The sequence below is a fragment of the Cervus elaphus genome, chromosome 4 (assembly GCF_910594005.1).
Source record: "Cervus elaphus chromosome 4, mCerEla1.1, whole genome shotgun sequence".
NCBI lineage: Eukaryota > Metazoa > Chordata > Mammalia > Artiodactyla > Cervidae > Cervus > Cervus elaphus.
In genome coordinates, this window is record NC_057818.1 from 47,683,734 (window position 1) to 47,711,492 (window position 27,759).

General features: G+C 37.3%; 1 protein-coding gene and 1 long non-coding RNA gene across 2 annotated transcripts; both read right to left on the bottom strand.

Annotated features, from left to right (window-relative positions):
* Nucleotides 1-522: 522 nt before the first annotated feature.
* On the bottom strand, nt 523-27,207 carry LOC122687044 (zinc finger protein 420-like). Its single transcript, XM_043892468.1, is given in 6 exon segments — nt 523-2,214; nt 2,216-3,735; nt 16,243-16,369; nt 17,639-17,725; nt 25,195-25,245; nt 26,904-27,207. Coding segments are annotated over 4 exon segments (1,974 nt in total). The 5' UTR covers nt 17,648-17,725; nt 25,195-25,245; nt 26,904-27,207; the 3' UTR covers nt 523-1,896.
* LOC122688446 lies at nt 3,752-12,864 on the bottom strand. The gene is made up of 3 exons (XR_006339460.1): nt 12,728-12,864; nt 7,552-7,636; nt 3,752-7,162 (listed from the first exon to the last, which is right to left on the bottom strand). It is a non-coding gene; the product is annotated as an uncharacterized LOC122688446 (long non-coding RNA).
* Nucleotides 27,208-27,759: the final 552 nt, after the last annotated feature.

The following is a 27,759-nucleotide window of genomic DNA, read 5'->3' on the forward strand; positions in this document are numbered from 1 at the left end:
ATGGATGGGGCAATGGTCTCATTTTTTTGTTCAGACGCTACTGAAGACCACTCTAAAGTGGCTTCAGTTAGGAGTAGAGAATCAATTTTGTTATTTTGAATCCCACAAGTTACAAAATTAAGAAGTTACCATTAACCTGGATTGAGCACCTGCAGGCCTGAGACAGCATCTCTTAATAAAGCAATATTGCTTTCAATCTCTGCTAGCAGGCTCTCTCTAGCTAATTCTACACAGGATATCACTGAGAGAAAGCAGCAAAAAATACCCAACACACACACTCTGAGTCACTCCTACCATTTCCTCTAACATTAGAGCCTTAATTGGTACAAGACCTTTCTTGTAAGATGGTAAAGAGACTGCTCATTTCAGTTCTCTAGCCAGAATTGAGCATATATCCTCATTCCCCATCACTCTAAGTTAATAGCATATTTGAGATTTCTTTTACCCACAGCATTCCACTTTCAGGTACAAACTTTTATATGCATTGTAATTTTTAGTGTCAATAACAAAATGACAACAGCATCAACAAACAAGTTTAATTTTATATAAAGAAATACAGAAGGCAGGCAGACCCAAAATGGTATGGCTGTTCCATAAAATCAACATAAGTGCAGACATGTTCTGTATGTAATCCTGCTCCATCATCCTTAATACTCAGATACCATTCTCAAAGTTCCTACAGAATTGTCAGAGCTGCAGATTTAAATATCCACATTGTAGGCAGTGAAACAAAAAAGTGCAAAAGAGGAAATTATTTCTTAAGTGTCCTATTCATACAAACACTTCTTCCAGCTTATAGATCTGCAAGGGACGCTGAGAAAGTTTTTCAGCCAAGAATTCTATTACTGAAGAAAAAAGAATGAATTTGGGTAGGGAAATGGTCTCTGATACAGACTCACATCATTTTTCATTGCAAAGTAGCCTATAATATCAGTTTTTTTAGTTTAACTCAAAAGTTGTGCATTCAAATTTTTAAAAATTTCTTAGTAGAAAGATTTATTTTGGCTATCTTTTTTTTTTTTTCCTTTCTAAGTAACACTCTTACTTACTGGTCAGAGATGGCAGAAAATATGAGCTTTTGGACTTTGTTACAATTCAAACCTCTTCAACGATTCACTGATTAAATCTACAGAGTTCTTTTTTACATTATGAATTTCCTCTTATAGCATATGGGACAAGATGTAAATGAAAGCATTCTTGTATTCATTACAGCATACAGTGCCCTCCTCTCAAATAATCAAGGTTCAGTGCTAATGAAAGATTTCTCAATATTCATTATACTAATAAATGTCTTCTCGTGCAAATTATCTAAAATAACACGAGTAATATAATGATAGCTAATATTTGTAAGATGCTATGTTGAAGGCACTGGTCTAAGAACCTTACATTTAATAACTTATATAATACTTCTGGGAATCTTATAAGGAAGGTATTCTTCTTAGGTCTATCTGATAACTGAGTAAACCAAAGCAGCAGTTAATTATCATGTTAAACATCACAAAGAAAAGCAACTGAAAGAGTCAAGATAATTTTGAAAAAGACATATGTCTATGGCTAAAAGTCTTCCTATATTTACATGAAGAGAATTATTGTCTATTATAATTTGTTAAAGTTGAATAGGTTTCCAGTCATGACAGGTTTTTCTACATGGATTACATTAGCATTATCTTTCCCCCATACAAATTCACTGATTCTGAATTTTATGAAGCAAATGTGTTTACATGTTCACATTTTAAGAATTCTTGATGACAATGAATTAATGACCAGAGAAGGCTCTCTATATTAATTACAAGCATCAGGTAATTCATATATAAACTTGTGAGCCATGACTGAAGTCTATCCCACATTCCTTATATTCAAAAGATTTCTCACTGATATGAATTCTTTGATGTTGAGTTAGTTGTGAACCACGAGTAAAGGCCTTCCCACATTCCCGACACTGATATGGTTTCTCACCAGTATGAACTCTCTGATGTCGAGAAAGATGTGAGCTCTGAGTAAAAGCTTTTCTACACTCTTTGCATTCATAGGGTTTCTCACCGGTATGGATTCTCTGATGTAGAGTAAGTTGAGAACCGTGACTAAAGGCCTTCCCACATTCCTTGCATCCATAGGGTTTTTCTCCAGTGTGAATTCGCTGATGTTGAGTAAGTTGTGAACCACGAATGAAGGCCTTCCCACATTCCTTGCATTGATATGGTTTCTCCCCTGTATGAATTCTCTGGTGCTGTATAAGTAGTAAGCCACGAGCAAAGGCCTTCCCACATTCATTACATACATAGGGTTTCTCACCAGTATGAAGTCTCTGATGCTGAGAAAGATGTGAACTCTGCGTAAAGGCCATTCTACATTCTTTACATTCATAGGGCTTCTCACCAGTATGAATTCTCTGATGTTGAGTAAGCTGTGAGCCACGAATAAAAGACTTCCCACATTCCTTACACTCATAGGGTTTCTCACCAGTGTGAATTCTCTCATGCTGAGTAAGTTCTGAGCCACGACTAAAGGTCTTTCCACATTCCTTACACTCATAGGGTTTTTCACCAGTGTGAATCCTTTGATGTCGGGTAAGGAGGGAGCCACGATTAAAGGCCTTTCCACATTCCTTACACTGATAGGGTTTCTCACCAGTATGAATTCTCTGATGTTGAGTAAGTTGTGAGCCATGACTAAAGGTCTTTCCACATTCCTTACATTCATACGGCTTCTCATTGGTATGAATTCTCTGGTGTTGAGTAAGTTGTGAGCCACGGATAAAGGCCTTCCCACATTCTTCACATTTATAGGGTTTTTCACCAGTATGAATCCTCTGATGTTGCATAAGCAATGAGCCACGAATAAAGGCCTTTCCACACTCCTGACATTCATATGGCTTTTCCCCATTATGTATTTTCTGATGTTGAGAAAGCTGTGAGCCACAAATAAAAGCTTTGCCACATTCCTTACATTCATAGGGTTTTTCACCAGTATGAATTCTCTTATGAAGAATAAGTTGTGAGAGTTGTGTAAAGACCTTCCTACATTCTTTACATTCATAGAGTTTCTCACCAGTATGAAGTCTCTGGTGCAGAGTAAGTTGTGAGTTCTGAGTAAAGGCCTTCCCACATTCTTTACATTCATAAGGTTTCTCCCCAGTATGGACTTTTTGATGTCGGGTGAGTTGCGAGCTTCGAATAAAGGCTTTCCCACATTCTTCACATTTATATGGTTTTTCACCAGTATGAATCCTATGATGTAAAATAAGTTGGGAGCTCTGAGTAAAGGCCTTCCCACATTCCTTGCATGCATAGGGTTTCTCACCAGTATGAAGTCTCTGATGAAGACTGAGCTGTGAATCACGACTAAAAGCCTTCCCACACTGCTTACATTCATAGGGTTTTTCACCAGTATGAATACTCTGATGTTGAGTTAGGTGTGAGGCTCGTCTAAAGGCCTTCCCACATTCCTTACATTTATAGGGTTTCTCAGTAGAATGACACCGGGAATGTTGAGATAAATAAGCATGATGGTTGAAAATAGACATTTTGTCATATATGATCATTCCTTGACTGAAATATTCCTCCTGATTTTCTTGTTGCTTTTCCAATGTGCCTTTGACTTCCAAATAATCTCTGGAACTGGAGTTCTCAAGATCACAGTTTTCAAGTCTGGCACTCATTTCCCATTGGGATAATTCTATTTCATAAATGTCTTCTTTTGGAGATAACAGCTTGTTTGCCCCCCTTGAGGGCAAGTCTGAAAGGTAAGACAAAAATTTCTGTTGTCATTTCAAAAGAACTTCCATAGTAGCAAAGACTGTATATGAAAATATATATATGGAAATAATATCCATGGGAAGTAACCTCAGTGTTTTTCAAATATGGTGTACTACTTACCTTTCACATCAGAACCTGATATATATTTAGTTTTATAAAACAATACCTATTCTGTTTTCTATTCTATTCTACACTACACTATTTTAGTCATCTTTTTCCTCTCCACTCCACCTTCTCTCACACAGAATCAAAAACCACTAAACTGATTTCATGCCACAGTAATGTGTTGCTGGGGCTTCCCTGCTGACTCAGTGGTAAAGAACTCACCTGCCAATGCAGGAGATGTGGGTCAGGAAGATCCCCTGGAAGTTGAATTAATTACAAATGGCCAATGAGTTCATCAATCATGCCTATTTAATGAAGCCTTCATGAAAAACCCTAACAGAAGGGATTCAGAGAGCTTCTGACTCAGTGAATACACTGAAGTGCTAAAAGAGTGATATACCTGGAGAGGGTATGGAAGCTCTGCAACTCTTCTCCATACCTTCCTAAGGTATAAGCCTTACAGTTGGTGTTTTGTTTTTTTTTTCCTGTAATGCAAGAGTATGAGTTAAACTTTGATTGTCAAGGCATTCATTTCAAGCATGTCTGGACCAATAAACATGCTGCCAGCCACACAACTAGGTAAAGAGGCAGGCTGAGTCAGGCTGCATCCCCACAGTAAGCTCCTTTGTTTTAGAGACCTTAGTTGATTTCAATAACTGACCATCTGGGCCACTTGTTTTTTTATCTTCCCATGCTTTAGACTCCCAATTCCACCTTTTAAATTCACTAATGAATGGGCCTGTGAAATCCTCAACCCCAGTTAAAGCAGAACCCCAGGCTCACACACATGCCTGTGTACTGGCTGGCTCTCTTTTTCTCTCCTGTATTCTCTCTTCCCTAACAACCTCGCTGTGTGACCTCAGATGTGCTATGTAATTTCCAGGTCCTGTAAGTAAATAAACTTTTATTTTCTCAAAGTTTTCCTGATACATACTGCTGATACATACTTACTTGCAATCACCGTAAGAACTACAAGGGCTGGTCTGGCCACAGTATTGATTATTGATAGGCTGATTCCAACATAAACAGTAAAAACTAAGCATTTCTTTCATTTAGCTGCTCCTGAGTTGTATCCTTTATAATAAACTGCTAAGTGTCAATGTTTTTCTAAGATCTGTGAATCATTCTAGCAAATTATTGAACCTGAGATTTATAGCCACTGAGAAACCCTGATTTATAGCCAGTCAGTCAGAAGTGCCTGTGACAACTTGGAACTTGGAATTGTCATCTGAAGTGGTGGTCAATCTTATTGGACTGAGCCCTTAACTTGTGGTGTCTGTACTACTCTGCAGAGTTAGTGTCAGAACTGAGTTAACTGTAGAATACCCAGTTGGTGTCCACCAAGAACTAGAGAATTGCTTGGTATGGGAAAATTCACACATCTAGGATCAAAAGTGTTGTGTAAGTAGAAGGAAACAGTATCTTTCCCCCTTTTAGGACCTAATATAAACAGACAAGAAATAAAGACAGAGTAGACTGGAACATAAGATGGGTAGATGGGTAAAACCGATGACATGTTAACACATTACAATAAAATTAGAAATTACAAAAGCATGCAAAAAATATATAATGTAACTAAGATACTTCCATATGATTATCATAAAAGGAAAATGAAAGAAAACTAAAACTCACAATTTAAAACTAAATACCAAGAGCAACCTTGTGTGAAATCCCATGAGATTCAGCTAATGTACCACAGAAAACTTACAGCCTTAAATCCATTTATTAGAAAACAAGAAATAATTAAAAACAAGAAAATTAAGGTTCAACTCAAGGAGAGAAATAAAACAATTAGTTATCTAAAAATCAATAAACAAGTAAACTAGAATGCAGAAAGAATAGAAATGGCTAGCAAAACAACAAGTTAATTATTTGCAAACACCAATACATGATACAAAACTTTGACATGTAGGAAAAAAATCAGATTGGGCACAAATCCAAAACACTGGAAAAGAAAAGACCTTAACTCCCCCAAGTCCAAAGGAATTCAAAAGTGCTTATGACAAAAAAACTATATATAACTCAATAGTAAATTATAAAAGTAATGAAATGGATGAAAATAATTTTTAAAATGACCCATGAAGATAGAAAATCTGAATATACATCAATAACCACATTAGAATTTAAAATTTGAGTTCAATGTCTATGCTCCTAAAAGGCAGTAGATACTGATGACTGATAGTTTTACTGGCAAGATTACATATAACTGTTTTTGAACGTATAAAAATAGAGAAATCCACCCAAGTCATTTTACAAAATTAAATGAACTCAGGTAACAAAACTGGGCAAAGAAAGCTCAGGAAAACCAATCCAATATCACAAACAAACACAGGTAAATTTTCAAAAGTAAAATATTAGCAACAGAGAATCTAGCTGTGTAGTCTAATACATCATTACATCATTATCAAATAAGGTTTATCCTATAAACGCAGAAATAGTTCAACATCAGAAAATGTATTTTAAGACTGTATTAGAAACTCTAAGACCAAATGGCTTTTCCTTAACCTAATTAAGGGTATTTACCAGAAACCTATATAAACATATTTAATAGAAAATTTTAAAATTAAACATTAGAAGCACCCCCAATTAGTTTGAAAAACAAAAATAACTGTTTTCAAAATGTGATATACTCAAATACTCAGCTCCTTCTACTGATTAGTTTTCTTTTAATGGTACATATAGAAAAGGATCATACATTATATGTGGAGAGCAAATTATCAACCTAGAAATCCAAAATGATCCACTGAAAAACTATTAGATATTTTTGTAAGGCTATTATCCATTTATAGAGATGAATATTTCACTCTATGTATGTGTATTTATATCTATGAATTTTTTCACAGAACAAAATATTCCTATTTATAATATGAACAAAATTTATGAAGTACTAGGGAAATTACTTACCAAGAAATGTGCAAGATCTTTTAAAAAGGCAATGAAACTTTACAGAGGACATAAAGAAAAGTAGATATAGTATGTTCAAAGGTAGAAGGACACAATCAATACTGCAAGTATATGAACAGTGGTCAGATTTCACCAAAACACCAAGAAATGCTAGGTAATATATGACAAACATCCTTTTACAAGTATGCCACAGTTAAAAAAAAGTAAAGGAGATCCAAAGGGGGCAAAATGAAGAGATCATCAGAAGCCAGAGGTTAGCATGCTTTGAAGTCACAGCTACCCTTGGGACATTTGCTGACTTCACTTGCCTGTCTCTTAACGGTATGGAAAAAACCCAAGAGACAAAAAGGTCAAGGATTGGCACTGATTCTCTTCACAAAATCAGAACTGTCCAAGGCCTACAGAGAAAGGAAAGGAAAAAGATCCATCTGACCTCAAAGGAAAATGACAAGGAACATTTTTATCTTGCCTTAGACTCTCTATGAAATGAAAAAATGCTATGGATAATTCATCATTACACAAGAGCCCCCATGCTTGCAAGAAACTGAAGAATTAGACTGGTTTCACAGGAACTGTAATTATTAAATGATACATGTAATATAAATGCTTGAAATATATGGAAATATAAAATCAAAACGAGAGGAAGAGAATATATAGAAGAAATGACAAGTAAGATCTAAAGGAGAGGGAAAATAACAAAGTTCTAGAAATAAAGAAAGAAAACAATATAATCAATTATATTAAGATCTTAAGAAAATATCTTAGAGAGAAAATACAGATTACTTACAAAAGGAACAACAATGAGACAGATGGCAGACTTCTCAAGAGCAACAACAGAAGCCAGAAGACAGTGGAATAATATCTTCAGAGTGCTGAGAAAAAAATAATTTGTCAGTACAGAATTCTTTACCCACTTAAATCATCAGGTAAAAATAAAGGTGAAGCAAAACTATAAATGAAGAGTATTTACTAATAATTGGTCTTGCCTAATGTATTTCATAATAAAAAAAAAATCCCAGTAGGAAGGTATGATGGAAGAGGAACAATGTGCAAATAAAAGGATAATCATGTGAATAAATCTACAACCAAATACTACCACAATAAAACAAAATTAATGCCCACTGTGGGGGGTTAAAGGAAACAACTAAAATATTAGTCAACAATAACATATCAGATACGAAAGATTAATCAAAATGAAAGTATTCTAACATTCTTTATATTGTCCTGGGAGAAGGGAGATATTGTTACCTTTCTTAAGTTTGTATTTGTTAAGTGACACAAACAATAATGGTAATGATTCAATGACCAAAATAGAAATACTCCCAAAATATTTAAACTCATGTAATCATAAGTATATGTGATTCAATTTTTTATCTACAAATTGACACATATTTTTATGTCATGATTATCCAGTGTTCATCAAAGTGTAGAAAAAGAGTACAGTCACACACTGCTGGTACAATCCTGATAAGAATTTTGTGAAAATGAAATGTGTATTTGACATAGACATGTCAATTTCACATCTTTTTATAAATTTCTACTCTTTGCCACAGCAGCCATCAATTTATTTCAAGGTAGATAGCAAACACCCTCTTCCAACAACACAAGAGAAGACTCTACACATGGACATCACCAGATGGTAAACACCGAAATCAGACTGATTAAATTCTTTGCAGCCAAAGATGGAGAAGCTCTATACAGTGAGCAGAAACAAGACTGGGAGCTGACTGTGGCTCAGATCATCAACTCCTTATCGCCAAATTCAGACTTAAAGTGAAGAAAGTGGGGAAAACCACTAGACCATTCAGGTATGACCTAAATCAAATCCCTTATGATTATACAGTGGAAGTGAGAAATAGATTTAAGGGACTAGATCTGATAGACAGACTGCCTGATGAACTATGGATAGAAGTTCATGACATTGTACGGGAGACAGGGATCAAGACCATCCCCAAGAAAAAGAAATGCAAAAAAGCAAAACGGTTGTCTGAGGAGGCCTTACAAATAGCTGTGAAAAGAAGGGAAGCGAAAAGCAAAGGAGAAAAGGAAAGATATACTCATTTGAATGCAGAGTTCCAAAGAATAGAAAGGAGAGATAAGAAAGCCTTCCTCAGCAATCAATGCAAACAAATAGAGAAAAACAATAGATTAGGAAAGACTAGAGAACTCTTCAAGAAAATTAGAGATACCAAGGGAACATTTCATGCAAAGATGGGCTCAATAAAGGACAGAAATGGTATGGACCTAACAGAAGCAGAAGATATTAAGAAGAGGTGGCAAGAATACACAGAAGGACTGTACGAAAAATATCTTCATGACCCAGATAATCACGATGGTGTGACCACTCACCTAGAGCCAGACATCCTGGAATGTGAAGTCAAGTGGGCCTTAGGAAGTATCACTATGAACAAAGCTAGTGGAGGTGATGGAATTCCAGTTGAGCTATTTCAGGTCTTAAAAGATGATGCTGTGTAAGTGCTGCACTCAATATGTCAGCAAATTTGGGAAAATGAGCAGTGGCCCAGGACTGGAAAAGGTCGATTTTCACTCCAATCCCAAAGAAAGGTAATGCCAAAGAATGCTCAAACTACTGCACAATTGCACTAATCTCACACGCTAGTAAAGTAATGCTTAAAATTCTCCAAGCCAGTCTTCAACAATACGTGAACCGTGAACTTCCAGATATTCAAGCTGGTTTTAGAAAAGGCAGAGGAACCAGAGATCAAATCGCCAACATTTGTTGGATCATCGAAAAAGCAAGAGTTCCAGAAAAACATCTATTTCTGCGTTATTGACTATGCCAAAGCCTTTGACTGTGTGGATCACAATAAACTGTGGAAAATTCTGAGAGATGGGACTACCAGACCACCTGAACTGTCTCTTGAGAAACCTGTATGCAGGTCAGGAAGCAATAGTTAGAACTGGACATGGAAGAACAGACTGGTTCCAAATAGGAAAAGGAGTATGTCAAGGCTGTAAATGGTCACCCTGCTTATTTAACTTATATGCAGTGTATATCACAAGAAATGCCGGGCTGGATGAAACAAGCTGGAATCAAGATTGCCGGGAGAAATATCAATAACCTCAAATATGCAGATGACACCACCCTTATGGCAGAAAGTGAAGAAGAACTAAAGAGCCTCTTGATGAATGTGAAACAGGAGAGTGAAAAAGTTGGCTTAAAGCTCAACATTCAGAAAACTAAGATCATGGCATCCGGTCCCATCACTTCATGGCAAATAGATGGGGGAACAGTGGAAACAGTGGCTGACTTTATTTTTGGGGGCTCCAAAATCACTGCAGATGGTGATTGCAGCCATGAAATTAAAAGATGCATGGTCCTTGGAAAAAAGTTATGACCAACCTAGACAGCATATTCAAAGAAGGCACTGGCGACCCACTCCAGTACTCTTGCCTGGAAAATCCCATGGACGGAGGAGTCTGGTAGGCTGCAGTCCATGGGGTTGCACAGAGTCGGACATGACTGAAGCAACGCAGCAGCAGCAGCAACAGCAGACAGCATATTAAAAAGCAGAGACATTACTTTATCAACAAAGGTCCATCTAGTCAAGGCTATGGTTTTTCCAGTAGTCATGTATGGATGTGAGAGTTGGACAAGAAAGAAAGCTGAGGGCCGAAGAATGGATGCTTTTGAACTGTGGTGGTGGAAAAGACTCTTGAGAGTCCTTGGACAGCAAGGAGATCCAACCAGTCCATCCTAAAGGAAATCAGTCCTGGGTGTTCATTGGAAGGACTGATGTTGAAGCTGAAACTCCAATATTTTGGCCATGCGAAGAGCTGACTCATTTGAAAAGACCTTAATGCTGGGAAAGATTGAGGGCAGAAGGAGAAGGGGACGACAGAGGATGAGATGGTTGGATGGCATCACCGAGTCGATGGACGTGAGTTTTGGTAAACTCCAGGAGTTGGTGATAGACAGGGAGGCCAGGTGTGCTGAGGTTCGTGCGATTGCAGAGTCAGACACGACTGAGCAACTGAACTGAACTGAACAATCCTTTATATGTGTGATTTTTAGCTTGTTTGGCCCTGAAATCCTATGTATGAGAGTGAGGCATATAGTTTATTACAAGACCTCTGCAAAGCAGTATGCAAACCAAATATTATATGTGGAAAGAATAACTATGTTTTATTATTAATTAAAACAATTAATATCTAGTAAAATATTTAACCTTCCATTAAAATGTATAATTTTTCAAATATTACAATTACTGAAAACTACAAAACTGCATCTGCATTAAAATGAATAAAATGCATGTGATAAAAAATTAAAGATAACCAGTAAGAGCATATAAATGGTATATGTCTTCTAAACTAAAGAAGGGAAGAAATGGACTTAAAAAAATAACTCTACCCATCCCAATTAAGGAAAGATTTTAAAAGGAATCAAAGAAGATCAAGAGAGTAAGCCAAGGGAATTCCCTGGTGGTCCAGTGGTTAAGACTCTGTGCTCTCACTGTAGAAGGCACAGGTTTAATCCCTGCTGGGAAACTAAGATCTTGCATGCCACACACTCAAAAAAAAAAAAAAGAGTAAACCAAAAGCATTAAAACAGGAGAGAAATAAATCCAAACATATTCATATTGACAATAACATTTAAATATAAAAAATAAATTCTCAGATAATATCATATTACAGTAGTTACCAAACATGTCAGAACATTTATTTGAACAACCTAAGGAACCTTCAAAAAATAATATCAGTGTCCTGTACTCATTGATTTAATTGGTCTGGGGTGTGGCTTGGGACCTGAAATTTTAAGAGGACCCCTGCTATTTCCAAAGTGTATATAAGTTTGGAAATAATTTCTATATATTTTTCCAAAGTGGTTATGCCAGTTGATACCAACATCAGTAAGGTATAGAACTCTTAAAAGAAACAGATCTGCTCATGTATAATTCATATACCTACAGTTCATTCATTTAGCATACATGCAACTCAACAGTTTTTACTATATTCACAGAGTTGTGTGTGCAACAATCATCACAATCAAATTTTATAACATTTTTGTCACTTCAACAAGAAACCCCATATTGATTAGCAGCCATTTTCAACTTCCCCATTTTCATTTTTCTATCCACCCTCACCTCCCAGCCCCCACCCCAGTGCTGGGCAACGACTAGTACACTTTCTTTCTCTATGGATTTGTCTATTGTGGACATTTCATGTAACTGGAATCATATAAATAGTCTTTGTATCTGGCTTCTTACATTTAGCATGTTTTCAAGGTTCATCCATGTTGTATGTATCACAACTTCATTCTTTTTTAATTGCTGACTAATATTCCATTATAAGGGTATATCAGTTTTATTCATCCATTCAGCTGACAGACATTTGGGTCACTTCCATTTTTTTGCTATTGTGAATAATGAGGTATATAATACTTCTGCCTTAAATAGTTGTAAACACTTGACACTGTCATACTTCTTAATTTTTGCCAATCTAGTGTGTGTGAAACAATTATCTCACTGGTTTTAATTTGCATTTTCAGACTGCTAATGAGGTTAAAGTTTTTCATGATTATTGGCTATATGCATTCCCTTTTCCTTGAACTGTTTATAAATGCTTTTACCTTTTTCTTAACCATCTATAGAAGATTTTTATATTCCACATACTAATTTAATTCTTCTGAATATGCATTGCAAGTATCTTCACCAAATTCAAGGCTTATCTTTTATGTCTTTTTATAAAGAGAATAATTTCCATGCAGTCAAATTATCAATCTTAGAATGATTATTAATATTTTTTAAAAGAACTAAACAGAACCTTTAGAGTTTTCCTCCAAATCTGTTCCTTTATAAAAACCTTTTATTGCTTGTCATTTTTGTGATTCAGTTTATTTCTTCAAATATTTCACCACTAGTTTGTACTTACATTTAAAAATTCCAATATGTGAAATCATTTGCCACAGAATCTGTTGTTTCCTTAGATTATCTATCACTCACCTGTGACCTGTTTCCTTGTGAGTTTGATGATATTTGTGAGCTCATCTTTTGTTGATCTTAATTTGTGAGAATTTTAAAGCCCTCTTACTTTGCTTCAGAGACAATATGCATTTGCTTCGGCCAGGAATCAGAGGGCATCACCTTAGAGAATAAAATGTCAACTCTTTTTTTCTATTCTTTAACTATATTTCTTATTACTCTGTCATTCACTTTTCTTTAGATAAAATGTTTTCCTATTCTTCCTACAAAGTTAATGCCCACCCCAAGCCCTTTACAGTTACTATTAATACTCCATCTACCTGGAATACTGTTCCCCCTGACTCACGCCCTTATTTAGGTAAAGTCTTTCTTCAAATACTACTTTCTTAGAGAGATTTTTCCAAAATCTACCTAAAATAATGCACCCCTCCATTTGCCATTTAGTTATTTGCCTATTCTACTTTACCATTATTCATACTCTTTATTGCTACCTGCAATTGCTATATTTATTAAATAAATATATGTACACATACATATACACACATATTTTTGTTTCCTTATTTTCTTGTATTTCTCCCACAAGAATGTAAATTTCAGCAGAATAGGATCCTTGTTTAGATCATTATTTCTCCAGTGCCTACTACAGTCATTGGCAGAGAATAGTCTTCCCAATAAATAAATAAATTTTGAATAAACGAACATATTTTTTAAAATGGAGACAATAAATCTAAGTACAAAAAAGTCTGGAAAGTAACTGACCCTCACATTTATATAAAAGGGTTGTTATGGGGCGGGGGAAGGGGAGGGAAGAGGCAAGAGACAATTATATGCTAGTGACTTGAACAGTCCAAGGACGAAAGTCATTATTTAGGTAGGAAAATCACTTATTAAAGTTCTCATTGAAAATAAAATAAAGTTCTCATTGATATAGGCTCTGTTCCTTATTTTGCTATAGGAAAAAAATCAACTTTCTTTGACAATCACAGGTTCTTCCTGGGCTAATTTCCAATAAAAGGCAGTTCTAGCATATTCATTCTTTGTAAAATACGCAGTTCTTAAAATATGATATTCAACTACAGAACACAAATAAGATAATTTTTTTGTAATGGACTGTGTTCACTTGAATAATTAGTAAAATGCATTGATCCTCCGTCTCACTATATTAATTATAAGCTCTTCTGTTGTCAGAAAAACCATACATTTCTGCACCTATTTAAAAAAGTTATTAAAAAATATATTAAAAAATAGTTGCTTTGAAAGATCTAAATTGTAACAAGGAATCATAGCTTGCTTTTTTCTGGCAATACTGCAAGTGTCCCAGAATTCATTTCTCTCCCCTAATCATCAAGGAAGACAGAAGGAAGATAAGCAATTGTATTTAAAGGATAGAGGAGATAAATGTGCCCAATGAAACTATGGATGGAGGTTCACAACACCGTACAGGAGACAGGGATCTAGACCACCCCCAAGAAAAAGAAATGCAAAAAAGCAAAATGGCTGTCTGAGGAGGCCTTACAGATAGCCGTGAAAAGAGAAGTGAAAAGCAAAGGAGAAAAGGAAACATATATTCATTTGAATGCAGAGTTCCAAAGAACAGAAGGGAGAGATAAGAAAGTCTTCCTCAGCGATCAATGCAAAGAAATAGAGGGAAACAATAGAATGGGAAAGACTAGAGATCTCTTCAAGAAAATTAGAGATACCAAGGGAACATTTCATGCAAAGATGGGCTCAATAAAGGACAGAAATGAAAAAAAAAAAAAAAAGGACAGAAATGGTATGGACCTAACAGAAGCAGAAGATATTAAGAAGAGGTGGCAAGAATACACAGGACTATACAGAAAAGATCTTCATGACCCAGATAATCATGATGGTGTGATCACCTAGAGCCAAACATCCTGGAATGTGAAGTCAAGTGGGCCTTAGGAAGTATCACTATAAACAAAGCTAGTAGAGGTGATGGAATTCCAGTTGAGGTATTTCAAATCCTAAAAGATGATGCTGTGAAAGTGCTGCACTCAATATGTCAGCAAATTTGAAAAACTGAGCAGTGGCCCAGGACTGGAAAAGGTCAGTTTTCATTCCAGTCCCAAAGAAAGGCAATGCCAAAGAATGATCAAACTACCACACAATTACACTCATCTCACACGCTAGTAAAGTAATGCTCAAAATTCTCCAAGCCAGGCTTCAACAATATGTGAACCATGAACTTCCAGATGTTCAAGCTGGATTTAGAAAAGGCAGAGGAACCAGAGATCAAATTGCCAACATCCATTGGATCATCAAAAAAGCAAGAGGGTTCCAGAAAAATATCTATTTCTGTGTTATTGACAATGCCAAAGCCTTTGACTGTGTGGATTACCACAAACTGTGGAAAATTCTGAGATGGGAATCCCAGACCACCTGACCTGCCTCTTGAGAAACTTGTATGCAGGTCAGGAAGCAACAGTTAGAACTGGACATGGAAGAACAGACTGGTTCCAAATCGGGAAAGGAGTACATCAAAGCTGTATATTGTCATCCTGCTTATTTAACTTATATGCAGAGTACATCACGAGAAATGCTGGGCTAGTTGAAGCACAAGCTGGAATCAAGATTGCCGGGAGAAATATCAATAACCTCAGATATGCAGGTAACACCACCCTTATGGTAGAAAGCAAAGAAGAACTAAAGAGCCTCTTGATGAATGTGAAAGAGGAGAGTGAAAAAGTTGGCTTAACGCTCAACATTCAGAAAACTAAGATCATGGCATCCGGTCCCATGGGGGAATAGTGGAAACAGTGGCTGACTTTATTTTTTGGGGCTCCAAAACCACTGCAGATGGTGACTGCAGCCATGAAATTAAAAGACGCATGCTCCTTGGAAGAAAAGTTATGACCAACCTAAACAGCATATTAAAAAGAAGAAACATTACTTTCCAACAAAGGTCCGTCTAGTCAAGGCTATGGTTTTTCCAGTGGTCATGTATGGATGTGAGAGTTGGACAAGAAAGAAAGCTGAGGGCCGAAGAATGGATGCTTTTGAACTGCGGTGGTGGTGAAGACTCTTGAGAGTCCTTGGACTGCAAGGAGGTCCAACCAGTCCATCCTAAAGGAAATCAGTCCTGAATATTCATTGGAAAGACTGATGCTGAAGCTGAAATTCCAACACTTTGGCCACCTGATGCGAAGAGCTGACTCATTTGAAAAGACCCTGATGCTGGTAAAGATTGAAGGCAGGAGGAGAAGGGGACAACAGAGGATGAGATGGTTGGATGGCATCACCGATATGATGGACATGAGTTTGAGTAAACTCCAAGAGTTGGTGATGGACAGGGAGGCCTGATGTGCTACAGTCCATGGGGTCACAAAGTGTTGGACACGACTGAGTGACTAAACTGAACTGAATGAAACTATCCAATCTACTTCTAGCAATTTAAAACTATTCCTTTGAGAATAATACAAAATGCAGTTAATTACTTAAAAACAACCTTGAAATAATGGAAACGAAAGCAGCCATTCCAAAGATAGATCCTGAAATACTAGGGTAGATGTTCTTACCTAGTGACACCAAGTTACTGTAGTTCTCCAACATCACATCTCTATACAAACCCCTTTGAGCTGAGTCCAGGCAATCCCACTCTTCCTGAGAGAAGTCAATGGCAACATCCCTGAACATCACTGATCTCTGAAACAGAAACATAATAGTAGTTGTGAAAATAAAGAAAACACTTTTTTTAATGGAAGGGGAGATGACAGAGAGCTCTCTACAAAGAAGGGAACAGAGCAATTTGGCTGGGCAGTCTTTTACATGGATGAGACACTAAACAAATTGGTGCTTCTCAAGTTTCTTTTTATGCTTGTTGCTTTAGATAGAGTATCTATCTATGTTGCTGCATATAGAATATCTCATTATACACATAAATCTGGAAATTCATAAAGTAAATGCAACATCCCAATTAAAAAAAATAACACACAAAGTACCCTGTTCAACATGTATCTTATATACCATACATGCTCAATAAATGCAAGTTTCTCTTTCTTCTCCACGTAAGAAGGAAAAACATTTGGTAAATTTTTCTGTAAAATCTTATAAAATCTCCATAAGATTTGTATAAAATGAGATAATTTACTGAAACCTCAGGTTCATTATATTAATATCAGAATATTACATCATAAGCATTTGCCTATTACCAACAATTTAATAAATATTTAAAATAGGCTGTACAATAGCTCCATATAAAGAATATATCTGACTTAGTAAGTGTGCATCATTAAACACTTTAGGTTATATAAAAACCTCGTAAGCATTTCTTACTTCTGGGAGTTTATAAGTCTTAACAGCATCATCATATGAATAATGATCTTTCTTGTTAGTATTCATCACTTTAAAAACTCACCTTTTTCCTTATTCTAAGCAACAGAAAGGTGGTACAGATAATCTGAACTTACACATTCAAGATTAGCCCAACATGCTGAATCTCAAAATGATCCATGTTATTGGTACTGGTCAATCATGGATTCCCAGTAGATCCCTGATCCCTCTGTATTCAATCCCTAATCATGCTGCTAATCTTAAAAGCTCACAAAGCATGAGGTCTTGCTAAGTACAGACACTAAGCCTAGTCAAGAGCAAATCCTACCTTGTCTAACCAGGAAACTTAGGTCTAAGTATTTCAAAGTTTTCTCCTGTGTGGTGTGTAAACATCTGTGTCTCTGCCTTTGTTATATCAGTGCTCCCAGTCAAAGATGCTCATTGGATTTTTGCTTAAGTATGTGAGTATAAACTAGATTGGAAAGGCATACTTAGGGAAAATACTATCACTTATAACAATGGAACAAGCAGGAAAGCATATTCCTGAGTGGGGTGAGTCAGGAAGGAACTTTTCAGAATAAGCAATGCAAACATGCACATACTCTGTAAAAAAGTGATTATTTAAAGAGGGTACTGGTTTACCTGAGCCATGGTTTTTACAGCTGCGAGACATGGTTGATCATCTTCTAGATTCCTATTTTAGAGAAGCACAGTCTGGAAAAGGTAGTGCTGGGGAGGAAAAAACAAAACCATGAGCCCATGCTTTGTACAAAGCTCCATATGGATAAGTCAGAGTTATCTTTGTTGTTTTCCTCTTCCTGTCTCTTTCTACTATCCACAAAATACACACTAAGCAGGGGAGATACAGGTAGGTGATGGCTCTTACCCTGGCCAAACTCAATGCTCTCTCAATATACAAAAGAAAATATTTACAACTTCTCTGTTTCTAAAATGAAATTTGTAGGCAATAAGACACATTTATATACAGTATAGGAAATGGCAACCCACTCTAGTACTCTTGCTTGGAAAATCCCATGGACAGAGGAGCCTGGTAGGTTACAGTCCATGGGGTCGCAAAGACTCGGACACAAGTGAGCGACTTCACTCACCCGTACCAAAAATAGAGATAATGCCCACCTGTTACATTTTAATATGTTAATGATCATACACAACAACACAGAAGGCACAAACAGTTAAATACTTATGCTTACAACCACAGAAAACATGTTGTTGACATCGTTTATTTATAGTTGACATTTTAAAATAAAGGCCATGTGTGTGTGTGTGTGTCTGGGTCTGGGTCTGTAGAATCAAGGAAATACATTAACTACAAATAGAGACTTCTACAAGTATGTGATAATTGGCAAGTCAAACATCACAAGCAGTGTTGCCACCAGTGCTGTAACTTTTAAAAATGGTTTTTTAAAACTCAGTAAATTTCTGAATAAAACAAAGTACAATCTTTTATCAATCAAACTATGATAGCATTCCTGGAAGATTTAGCTAATAGTAAAACTATGCAATTAATAGTAAAAGAGAAATGTTGAACAATTTGAAAAGTATGTGAGAGGTTCTAGACCCAAATAATAATAAACACATTCCACCCCGCCCCCAGCTGTGGTCCTCATTTTGCAGGTCACTGAACAAATTTTTTTTGCTGTGCACTGCAGGACATCTAGATCAGAAGTTGGGCAAACTAATGCCCACCAACTATTTCTTAAAATAAAGCTTTACTGAAACACATCTATACTCTATACTCATTCATTTATATACTGTCTTTGGTGACTTCCACACTATAATGGCAGAGTTGAGAGCTGCAAGAAACCGTATGGCCCACAAAGCCTAAAATATGTACTGTCTAGCCCCATACAGAAAAGCTGTCAAACCTATGATGTAGATTCATGGTTTGCTCCAGTCTTTCAAAAGCCAGAAGCCTTCACCCTCAGTCCAGTTATCTTAACACTGACAAGCACCCAGTTATATTTCTAAAACATCCCTGCAGAAAAGTCACTGCCTCTATGGAGAATCACTGATACAGGTGCTCAACAAATAATTAGAAACTCCACTTCTTCCAGCTGCAATAGGTAACTGTGCCCATCATAACAATAAAAGAGAATTCTGGTGAAATGAAAATCACAATTAAAAATTCATCACAGAGCTAAAGACACAAATTTAAGTGAACTAATTAAACTCCAAAAAGTGCCAAGTTTTTCTTAAAAGACATATGTGGATGCTCCCATTCCTGGCAGGTTTAAACTAAATTTTGCTTACCTTAAAGGTAAATAATCCAATTATTTCAATAAAAGGACAATATCAAAACAAGACAAAAAGCAAATTCCAACTATATGCTATCTATAAGAAACACACTTTAAATACAAAGACACAGATAGGTTAAAAGTTAAATGGAGAAATATATATCATACAAACGCTAAGCATAAGAAAGCTGTGTACTCATATTAATATAAGGCAAAATAGATTTCAAGACAAACAGTAATACTGGAAATAAATGATAAATTTATCAAGAAAACATAGCCATCCTAAATGTGTAGAGACTTAACAAAAAAATATCAAATACTGAAAGCAAACTTGACAGAACTAAAAGAAGAAATAGACAAATCTACAATCAGATTTGGAAATTTTAACATCTCTCAGTAACTGATACAACAAAGATTTTTAAAAATTAGTAACAATATAGAAGATTTATTTAAAACTATCAGGCACTGTGATACAATTGCTATCATACCCAACTGTCAAGAACATCACACTCAACTGTCAAAAGCTGAGATGTGCTAGAGCGAGCTGAGCTGCCAGTTGTTAGAAAAGCTGAGGAAGACAACAGCCAGAATACAGTACCAGTCAAGCCTTTAATCTTTAATCACTTATTAATCAGCTAGTATAAGCAAGAGGCTAACCAAGAGAAAGTGCTGACTCCCCTACTGTTGTATTGAGTACCAAATCACAGTGGAGAAAAAGTATCAAGGTCTGCCTCCATATCCATGATACGGAACTCTTGGCAGAGGTGCCTGATAAAGAGGTACTGAAGGACTTCCCTGGTGGTACAGTGGATAAAAATTGCCTGCCCATGCACGGGACAAAGGTTCAATCCCTGGTCTGGGAAGGTTCCCACATGCCACAGAGCAACTAAGCACAGCGCCACAACTAAAGCTCTCTGCAACTAGAGAAAACCTGTGCACAGCAACAACCAAATAAATAATGTAAATGTATTCTTTAAAAAGAGAGAGAGATTATAATGGAGGCACTTGGGTTAGACAGGCAGGTGTGTGTAAGAGCATGACTGGCGAGGGGGCCTGAGTCCTGGACTGCAACTCCCTTAGGATAACCACAACCAAAGTACTAAAAATATTTTAAGTTTTGAGTCATTCAGAGTATATTTTCTGGTCTTGGTTCACACACAATTAAATCAGAAGCAACAATAAGAGTTCTAGTAGAAACTCCAAATATTTGCAAACTAAACACACTTTTAAATAACCCATAGAAGAAACCACAGGAAATTAGAAAATAGACTGAACTGAATGACTATGAAAACACAACTTATTGGAACTTCCCTGGAAGTCCGGTGGTTAGGACTCCACGGTTCTCTTACAGGGGGCATGGGTTCAATCTCAGATTAGGGAATTAAGATTCCATAAGCTGCAACTTACCAAATTTTGTGGGCTGTAGCAAAACCAGTATTTAAAGGAAAATTTATAGCTTTAAATGATAGGTAAAAAGGGAGGTATACCATCAGTGATTTAGGTTCCCATGTTCAGGAGCTGGCCAAAGAACAAATGAAGCTCAAAGTAAGAGGAAAAGAAATAAAGAAATAAACACAAAATCCACAATGGATTTAAAATGGATCCATTAAAATCCAAAATGGATTAATAGGGAATCAACAAAGTAAAAAATGTTTTCTTTCAAAAGATTAATACAATTGATAAGCTTCTAGCAAGTCTATGGAGAAAAAGAAATTACCAATATGGAGAATACACTACAGACTTCACAGGCATTAAAAGGATAATGCACCTCTATGCCAATAAACTTGACAATATGAATAATATGGACAAATACCTTAAAAGACAAATTATTAAAAGTCACACAAGAAGAAACAAAAAATAAACTGCCCCACATATATTACAGAAATTGAATTTTCAGTAAAACAAAACTCCCTGTCCACAGAGAGGACCCAGATGACCACCAGTAAATTTTACCAACATTTAAGGCTGATATAGTACTATTCTTTCATAAACTTTTTCAGAAAGTAGGAAAAAGAGTAAACATTCTTTTTTATATTTTTAGGCAAAAAACCCATAATACCAAACCTGACAAAAATATTACAAGAAAAAAAATTATAATTCAATATCTCTCATTAACACAGACACACGAAAAATTGTAAGGTAATATCAAACAGACTCCATTTGACTTTGGAACTGTGTTTCATATAAGACAAAATGAAATCAAACTGGAAAAAAAAATCCCTAAGAACCAAAAGCTAATTGAAACAAACTTATCTGTTCATAATACTAGCATGCTAAACACAGAAAGGAAGTGTTTATTTCAAGGAACTTTAAAATGTATACATTTGACATTCGATTCCAAGTGCAATATAACCTACAGATGAAATAACTATAAACTGTTTTTCAGCAGCTATACTGTTATTAATGATATTGGCATTGTTATTACTAAAACATTCACATTCTGAAATAATTATATCAGGTACACATATATTAATGAGAATGAAGCAAATATGTGATTAGCTTAATGTTATTAAGAATAAAGATTTCTAGAGTACAAAAAGAGATACAAATGTAAAAATTAAGAAAAACTATAACCTTTAAATTCATTGGAAATATCAGTATAAACTCAGGATCTATTTTTCTCCTTTTAAAAAATACATATGTAACCAGCTCTATAAAAACCTACAAGCAATAACAACCAGAAGCAATGAAAACTATTATCCTAACTGTGGCTTATTAAAACAGTTTACCACTAAAAGGAACCACAGCTCCATACAGAAGTGGCTGATTTCATACTTAACACAGGAAAATGTATTAGATGGGCCGAGAACATCTTGTTACACCAGAAAGTTTGGCATCTACCAAAGACTCCAAAAGCCATCATAAGGAATTCAAAAGGAGCCAAATCAGAAGTAGTAAAGAGGATCCCACTAATAAAAGATAATTTAAGTTTTAATAAGAATAACTGCTACAGACGGAACATACCAAACATATTGGCATCGACAAGTTCTTAATGGTAATTTAAAGGAAAACTATAGGATAAATTTTGAAAGATACTGAAAAATAATGAGATGTAAAATCAAGCTTTCATCCTGCTTTTCTTATGCCGTATTTTAGTTCTTCCACCAGGGACTAACCCTGGGCTTGGGCAGTGAGATCACCAAGTGCTAACCACTGGACCACCAGGGAATTCCCTATTCTACTTTTTTTGCATAAGCTATACTTCAGAGTAACTAAGACACTGATGACAGGATGGTTCCCTTTGTAGAAGTATCCCAGCTAATAAATGCAAAAGAAATGATAGAATTAGATAATATTCTGTAACTTCTGAAAAAATAATGGATTCTAAAGGAAAGATTATCAGTGGCTGCTAACATCATATAAAGGAAAACAACCAAATGTTATTCACTACTTCAGATACATACAAACACATACACTTATATATATATCACTTGAGAGAAAAGTAGAATAAAGGTAAGTCCAGGGAGTTATCTACAGAGAGAAGAAACAAGGTAAAAGGGACAGGAACGGATGCTAGACTTCTCTAAATTCACCTTGTTCTACAGTTTTGATTTTAGAAATATGTAAATATTTTATGTGATTTTAAAACAAAATTAAATCAAAGTGGTGGGAAGATAACCCCTAAAAGTAGAAAGCAAGGTGAAACAAAGGAGCCTGTGCCTCTCAAGTTGATGGTTTACCTATAAGAAAGGTGTTATTATAGGTGACTTAAAAAACACAGAATTTGATTATAGATCCTTTAGTGGGTTATGTCCTGTTGAACTACATGAAGTCTGGGCTGTTTTCTGTATTTATAAGATTAGTGAAAATGTTGACCTTGTTATTTTGAAACTCTTCCTCTCAATCCAAAAGGAAGCAGAAAAAAATGGAAAAAGAAAGAACAGATGGAACAAATATAAATGGCAAGATGACAGAGTTGACCCAAACTACCAATAACCACACTAAATACAAATAGGAAAAACACTCCAATTAAAAGATGGCTATTGTTAAACTGGATAAAAACACAAGATCCAACTAACTGCTGCCTACAAGAAATGCACTTTATCAGAACACAAATAGGTTAAAAGTACAGAAAAAGACTGGACCTTAAACAAAGTTGAGGCCAAAGAATTGATGCCTTTGGGGAACTGTGCTGGAGAAGACTCTTAAGAGTCCCTTGGACTGCAAGTAGATCAAACTAGTCTATCCTAAGGAAATCAACTATGAATATTCATTGGAAGTACTGACGCTGAAGTTCCAATACTTTGGCCACTTGATGTCAAGAGCCAACTCACTGGAAAAGATCCTAATGCTGGGAAAGATTGAAGGCAAAAGGAGAAGAGGGCGGCAGAGGACGAGATGGCTAGATAGCATAACCAGTTCAATAGACATGAATCTGAGCAAACTCCAGGAGATAGCGAAGGACAGGGAGGCCTAGCATGCTACAGTCCATGGGGTCGCAAAGACTCAGACACAACTTAGTACCTGAACAATAATAACATAGAAAAAGATATACCATGCTAACATTAATGAAAAAAGCTGAAGTGGCTATATTAAATATCAGATAAATTAAATGTTCAGAGCAAAGAATATTACCAGAAGAAACCATTTCAGAATGATAAAGGGGTCAATTCAACATCTGGACATACAGTCTGAAATATTTATGTAACTAATAATAGAGCTTCCAAATAAATGAAGCATAAACTGATAGAAATTACAGAGAAAGAGGTAAATCCAACTCACTCAATAAGAGTATAGAAGATTTAAGGGGGCTTCCCTGGTGGCTCAGGGGTAAAGAATCTACCTGCAATGCAGGAGATGTGGGTTTGATCCCTGGGTTGGGAAGATCCCCTGGAGGAGGACATGGCAACCCACTCCAGTATTCTTGCCTGGAGAATCCCACAGACAGAGGAGCCTGACAGGCTCTAGTCCATTGGGTTGCAAAGAGTTGGACACAACTGAAGCGACAGAGTATAGCACATAGAAGATTTAAACACTACCAATCCATCTGTCTCAGCAAGTATTAATAGAACATTACACCCAACAGTGGCAGAATACAGTTTTTTCAGTGCACACCAAACATTTATAGGAGAGCCCACACGTTCTGGGTCATAAAATAAATTTTCATAAATTTAAAACGATTCAAGTCATATGAACTATATTCTCTGAACATAATGGAATGAAATTAGAAATCAGTAGAAGAAAAACATCTGGAAGATCCTTAAAATGTTTGAAAACTAAATAAAGTGTTGTTAAATAACCCATACGACAAAGAAGAAAAAAGGCAAATTAGGAGGGATTGTGAACTGAAGGCAGAATAACTGAAATAAGATTACCAAGTGATAACTTTTAAGGTGGGCATATGATAGTTCATTACACTTTTGTGTATCTCTGAAAAATAACAAAAGTTAAAAAAGAATGCTGCTATGTCAGAAATAGCACAACAGAGCTCTTCCTTTTTAAATTTATGGATCTCAAGGTCCTTCTTCCTCAATTTAACCACTTCTAGAAAGCATCCACGGAGAGGGCAATGGCGCCCCACTCCAGTACTCTTGCCTGGAAAATCCCATGGACTGAGGAGTCTAGTAGGCTGCAGTCCATGGGGTCCCGGAGAGTTGGACACAACTGAGTGACTTCACTTTCACTTTTCACTTTAATGCTTTGGAGAAGGAAATGGCAACCCAGTCCAATGTTCTTGCCTGGAGAATCCCAGGGACGGCAGAGCCTGGTGGGCTGCCGGCTATGGGGTCGTACAGAGTCGGCCACGACTGAAGTGACTTAGCAGCAACAGGAAGCATCCATTACGATTAACTGCACATATATTCCTTGCTCCTAGTCTACAGAAAATTGCCTGGCCTCTCCATCATTTGAGAAGGCTTAGGTGGGACATTTCAAAAAGAAAAGATTCTTACGTCCTGAAAAAACAAAATCATTTCATGAAACAAAGAGGAAACATATACACACCTTGAAGCTTGCTTCTGACTGTACAACAGTCATTCTTCCTTCCTCTGGGTGCTACTCTCAGAGGGGAAAAAAAAAAGAACCATGAGATACTGGGCCTTTCTGAGGGTATACTCTAAATTAGAACCCCCACCCCATTACTACCCCTCACTTAATATAGAGGAAAATCTGAAGGAGACTAGAACAGTTCTGCACTTTATGGGCCAAGATCGCAGCCATCTTGGGCTAGAATCTGTTTCTGAATTCAAAGGTGTCTGTTGGAGACAAGAGTGCTACAGTGGAGTGTACAGTTTCCCAAGTCTCTGACTGACTCTTCTAGCACACTCTCTGGAAGTATTCCCACTCCTGGAATTCCATTACATTTCCCAGTGACCTGTTTTGAAGGTGCCATCAGTTCTAAAATTCTCATCTCAAGACCAGATCTGTGCTTTAGAAATAACTAATATTCTTGAATCAGGAGTTCAAATTTCTGACTTATTCCTTCCTGGCATTTTTCTGCATTCAAAACCCTGAAGGTTATAAGGTGAGAGGGCATCAGCAAGCAGTGGGGAAGTTACATCTTAAATCCCACAGCAAACTAAGGATAAATATGCAAAATGAAGCGCCACAGCCAATGTGTGAAAAGAGGGGAAATGAATCACTGTGATGAAAAGAGAAAGAAGTCATCCTCAGAGGACCACATGGGATTTTTTTTTTTTTTAATATTTATTTATTTGGCTGTTCCAGGTCTTAGTTGCAGCATGAAGGATCTTTAGTTGCAGCATGTGGGATCTAATTCCCCAACCAGGGATGAAACCCAGGACTCCTGGATGGGAAGCAAGAAGTCTTAGTTACTGGATCACCAGGGAGGTACCCACATTGGATTCTTGATCCACAGGCAGACTCAGCCCCAGAATGAATCCAGAAATACCAAGAAGCAATTTTACCTCTGTACCCAGCTAAACTTCCATAAGGTCACAGGCTATGAAACATACAAATGACTTACAGAGTCACACACAATCACACTTCCACAGTCTCACAGCCAGTCACAATCACCAAGTTAACGCTACATTGTCTGACCATCTAGTCTGAAAATCCAATCCTACACCGAACATACACATCACTCAAGCACATACAAGCACCCTGCTGGGGACACACACAGCCCAAAACAACCTTTCACAACAGCACTTACTCTTTTCACTGTCATTCAATCAGATAGTCAAAAAACAAAAGCAAGTACCAGTTCGAGGAAATAAGCAATCACAAACATCGTGTTACAGAAACACTATCATAACACCTCAAAGTCACAGGCAAACCCCAGTAACACACACACAACCTCAAAGTAACACAAGCACTTCCAAACAGCCTGTCACAACAACACTGTCGCACACCGCAGTCTTGAACAAACGGTCCACACACAATTATACTGTCACATAAGCACATTTCCACTCAGGTAAGCACGCGGTCAGGAACACAGTCAAAGCAGAACTACCACATCCTCAGAGTCACAAACAGCTCACACTCACACAAACCCTTACACACAAAACCACAGTAGTACACGCCCATTCGCCGATACGGTAACCAATACCAGGTTGCCTGTCGCGGGTGCGCGCGCGCGCGCGCGCACACACACACACACACACACACACACACACCAGCAGGAGACACGGCCACACACATTAATTCCAGTGACGCTTCCTCGGAGCGTTTCCGCCCTGGCGTTCCAGACATACCTCGACAGAGGGTGCAGTTCAGGGCCCAGGATCTGGTGCCCGGAATCCCTGCCCGGTTTCGGGTTCGCCCGCCCTGCGGGAGCCAGGCCAAACTCTTCCAGGGACGCAGCCCTCTCCCCATGCGACGTCCCCAAATCGCGCGAAAAAACGGAAATGAAGCCGCGTTCGGGACGCGGTGGCTCTGGGAAATGTAGTCCAACTCCGGGCAGGCTGTGGCTGGCCGGCCAGGACGCTAGGAGACCTAGTTCACTAACTCCCGGCGGGGCTCGTGGACCCCACTGCTGCTAGAACCAGTTCGCTCCAACTGCCGCGCCCCGGAGATTTCTGGGAGAGCCCGCCTGCGCTCGTTGCGCAGGCGTGGAACGCGCTCGGCTCTAGCCTTCGGGGCAAAGACTGCGGCCGCTATTGAGTGGTCTCGCGGGTCTTGGCCGGTCAGGAGAAAGTGGGAGAGGCAGATAGGGCAGGGAATCAGCTTGAGCGTCAGATTGACACGAGTCCCTGTGTGTCTGACCCTTTGGTGCAGGTGAATATGTGTGAGACATTGCGAGATATTTTCGGGTGGACTAGGAGTCCCTCAGTGACCTGTGTAGGATTGTGTTTTTGCCTGTGTGTAATTCTCTGTGCTGCTGGCTGTCAGGTGATTTGTACTAGAAGCTGCATAGTAATAGCATTTTATAACTGTGTGGTATTGTCCGAGAGATTAAGGGACCTCTTCCTTTGTAGTTTGTGTCCATAATTGAGAGTGGTTGTGTGACTGGTGATGATTTGTCTTATATAAATGTACTTTTACCATGCCTACATCTGAACGTCTGTAGGAGTGTGATTAGCAAAAGAACGTATATGTGATTGTGAAAAA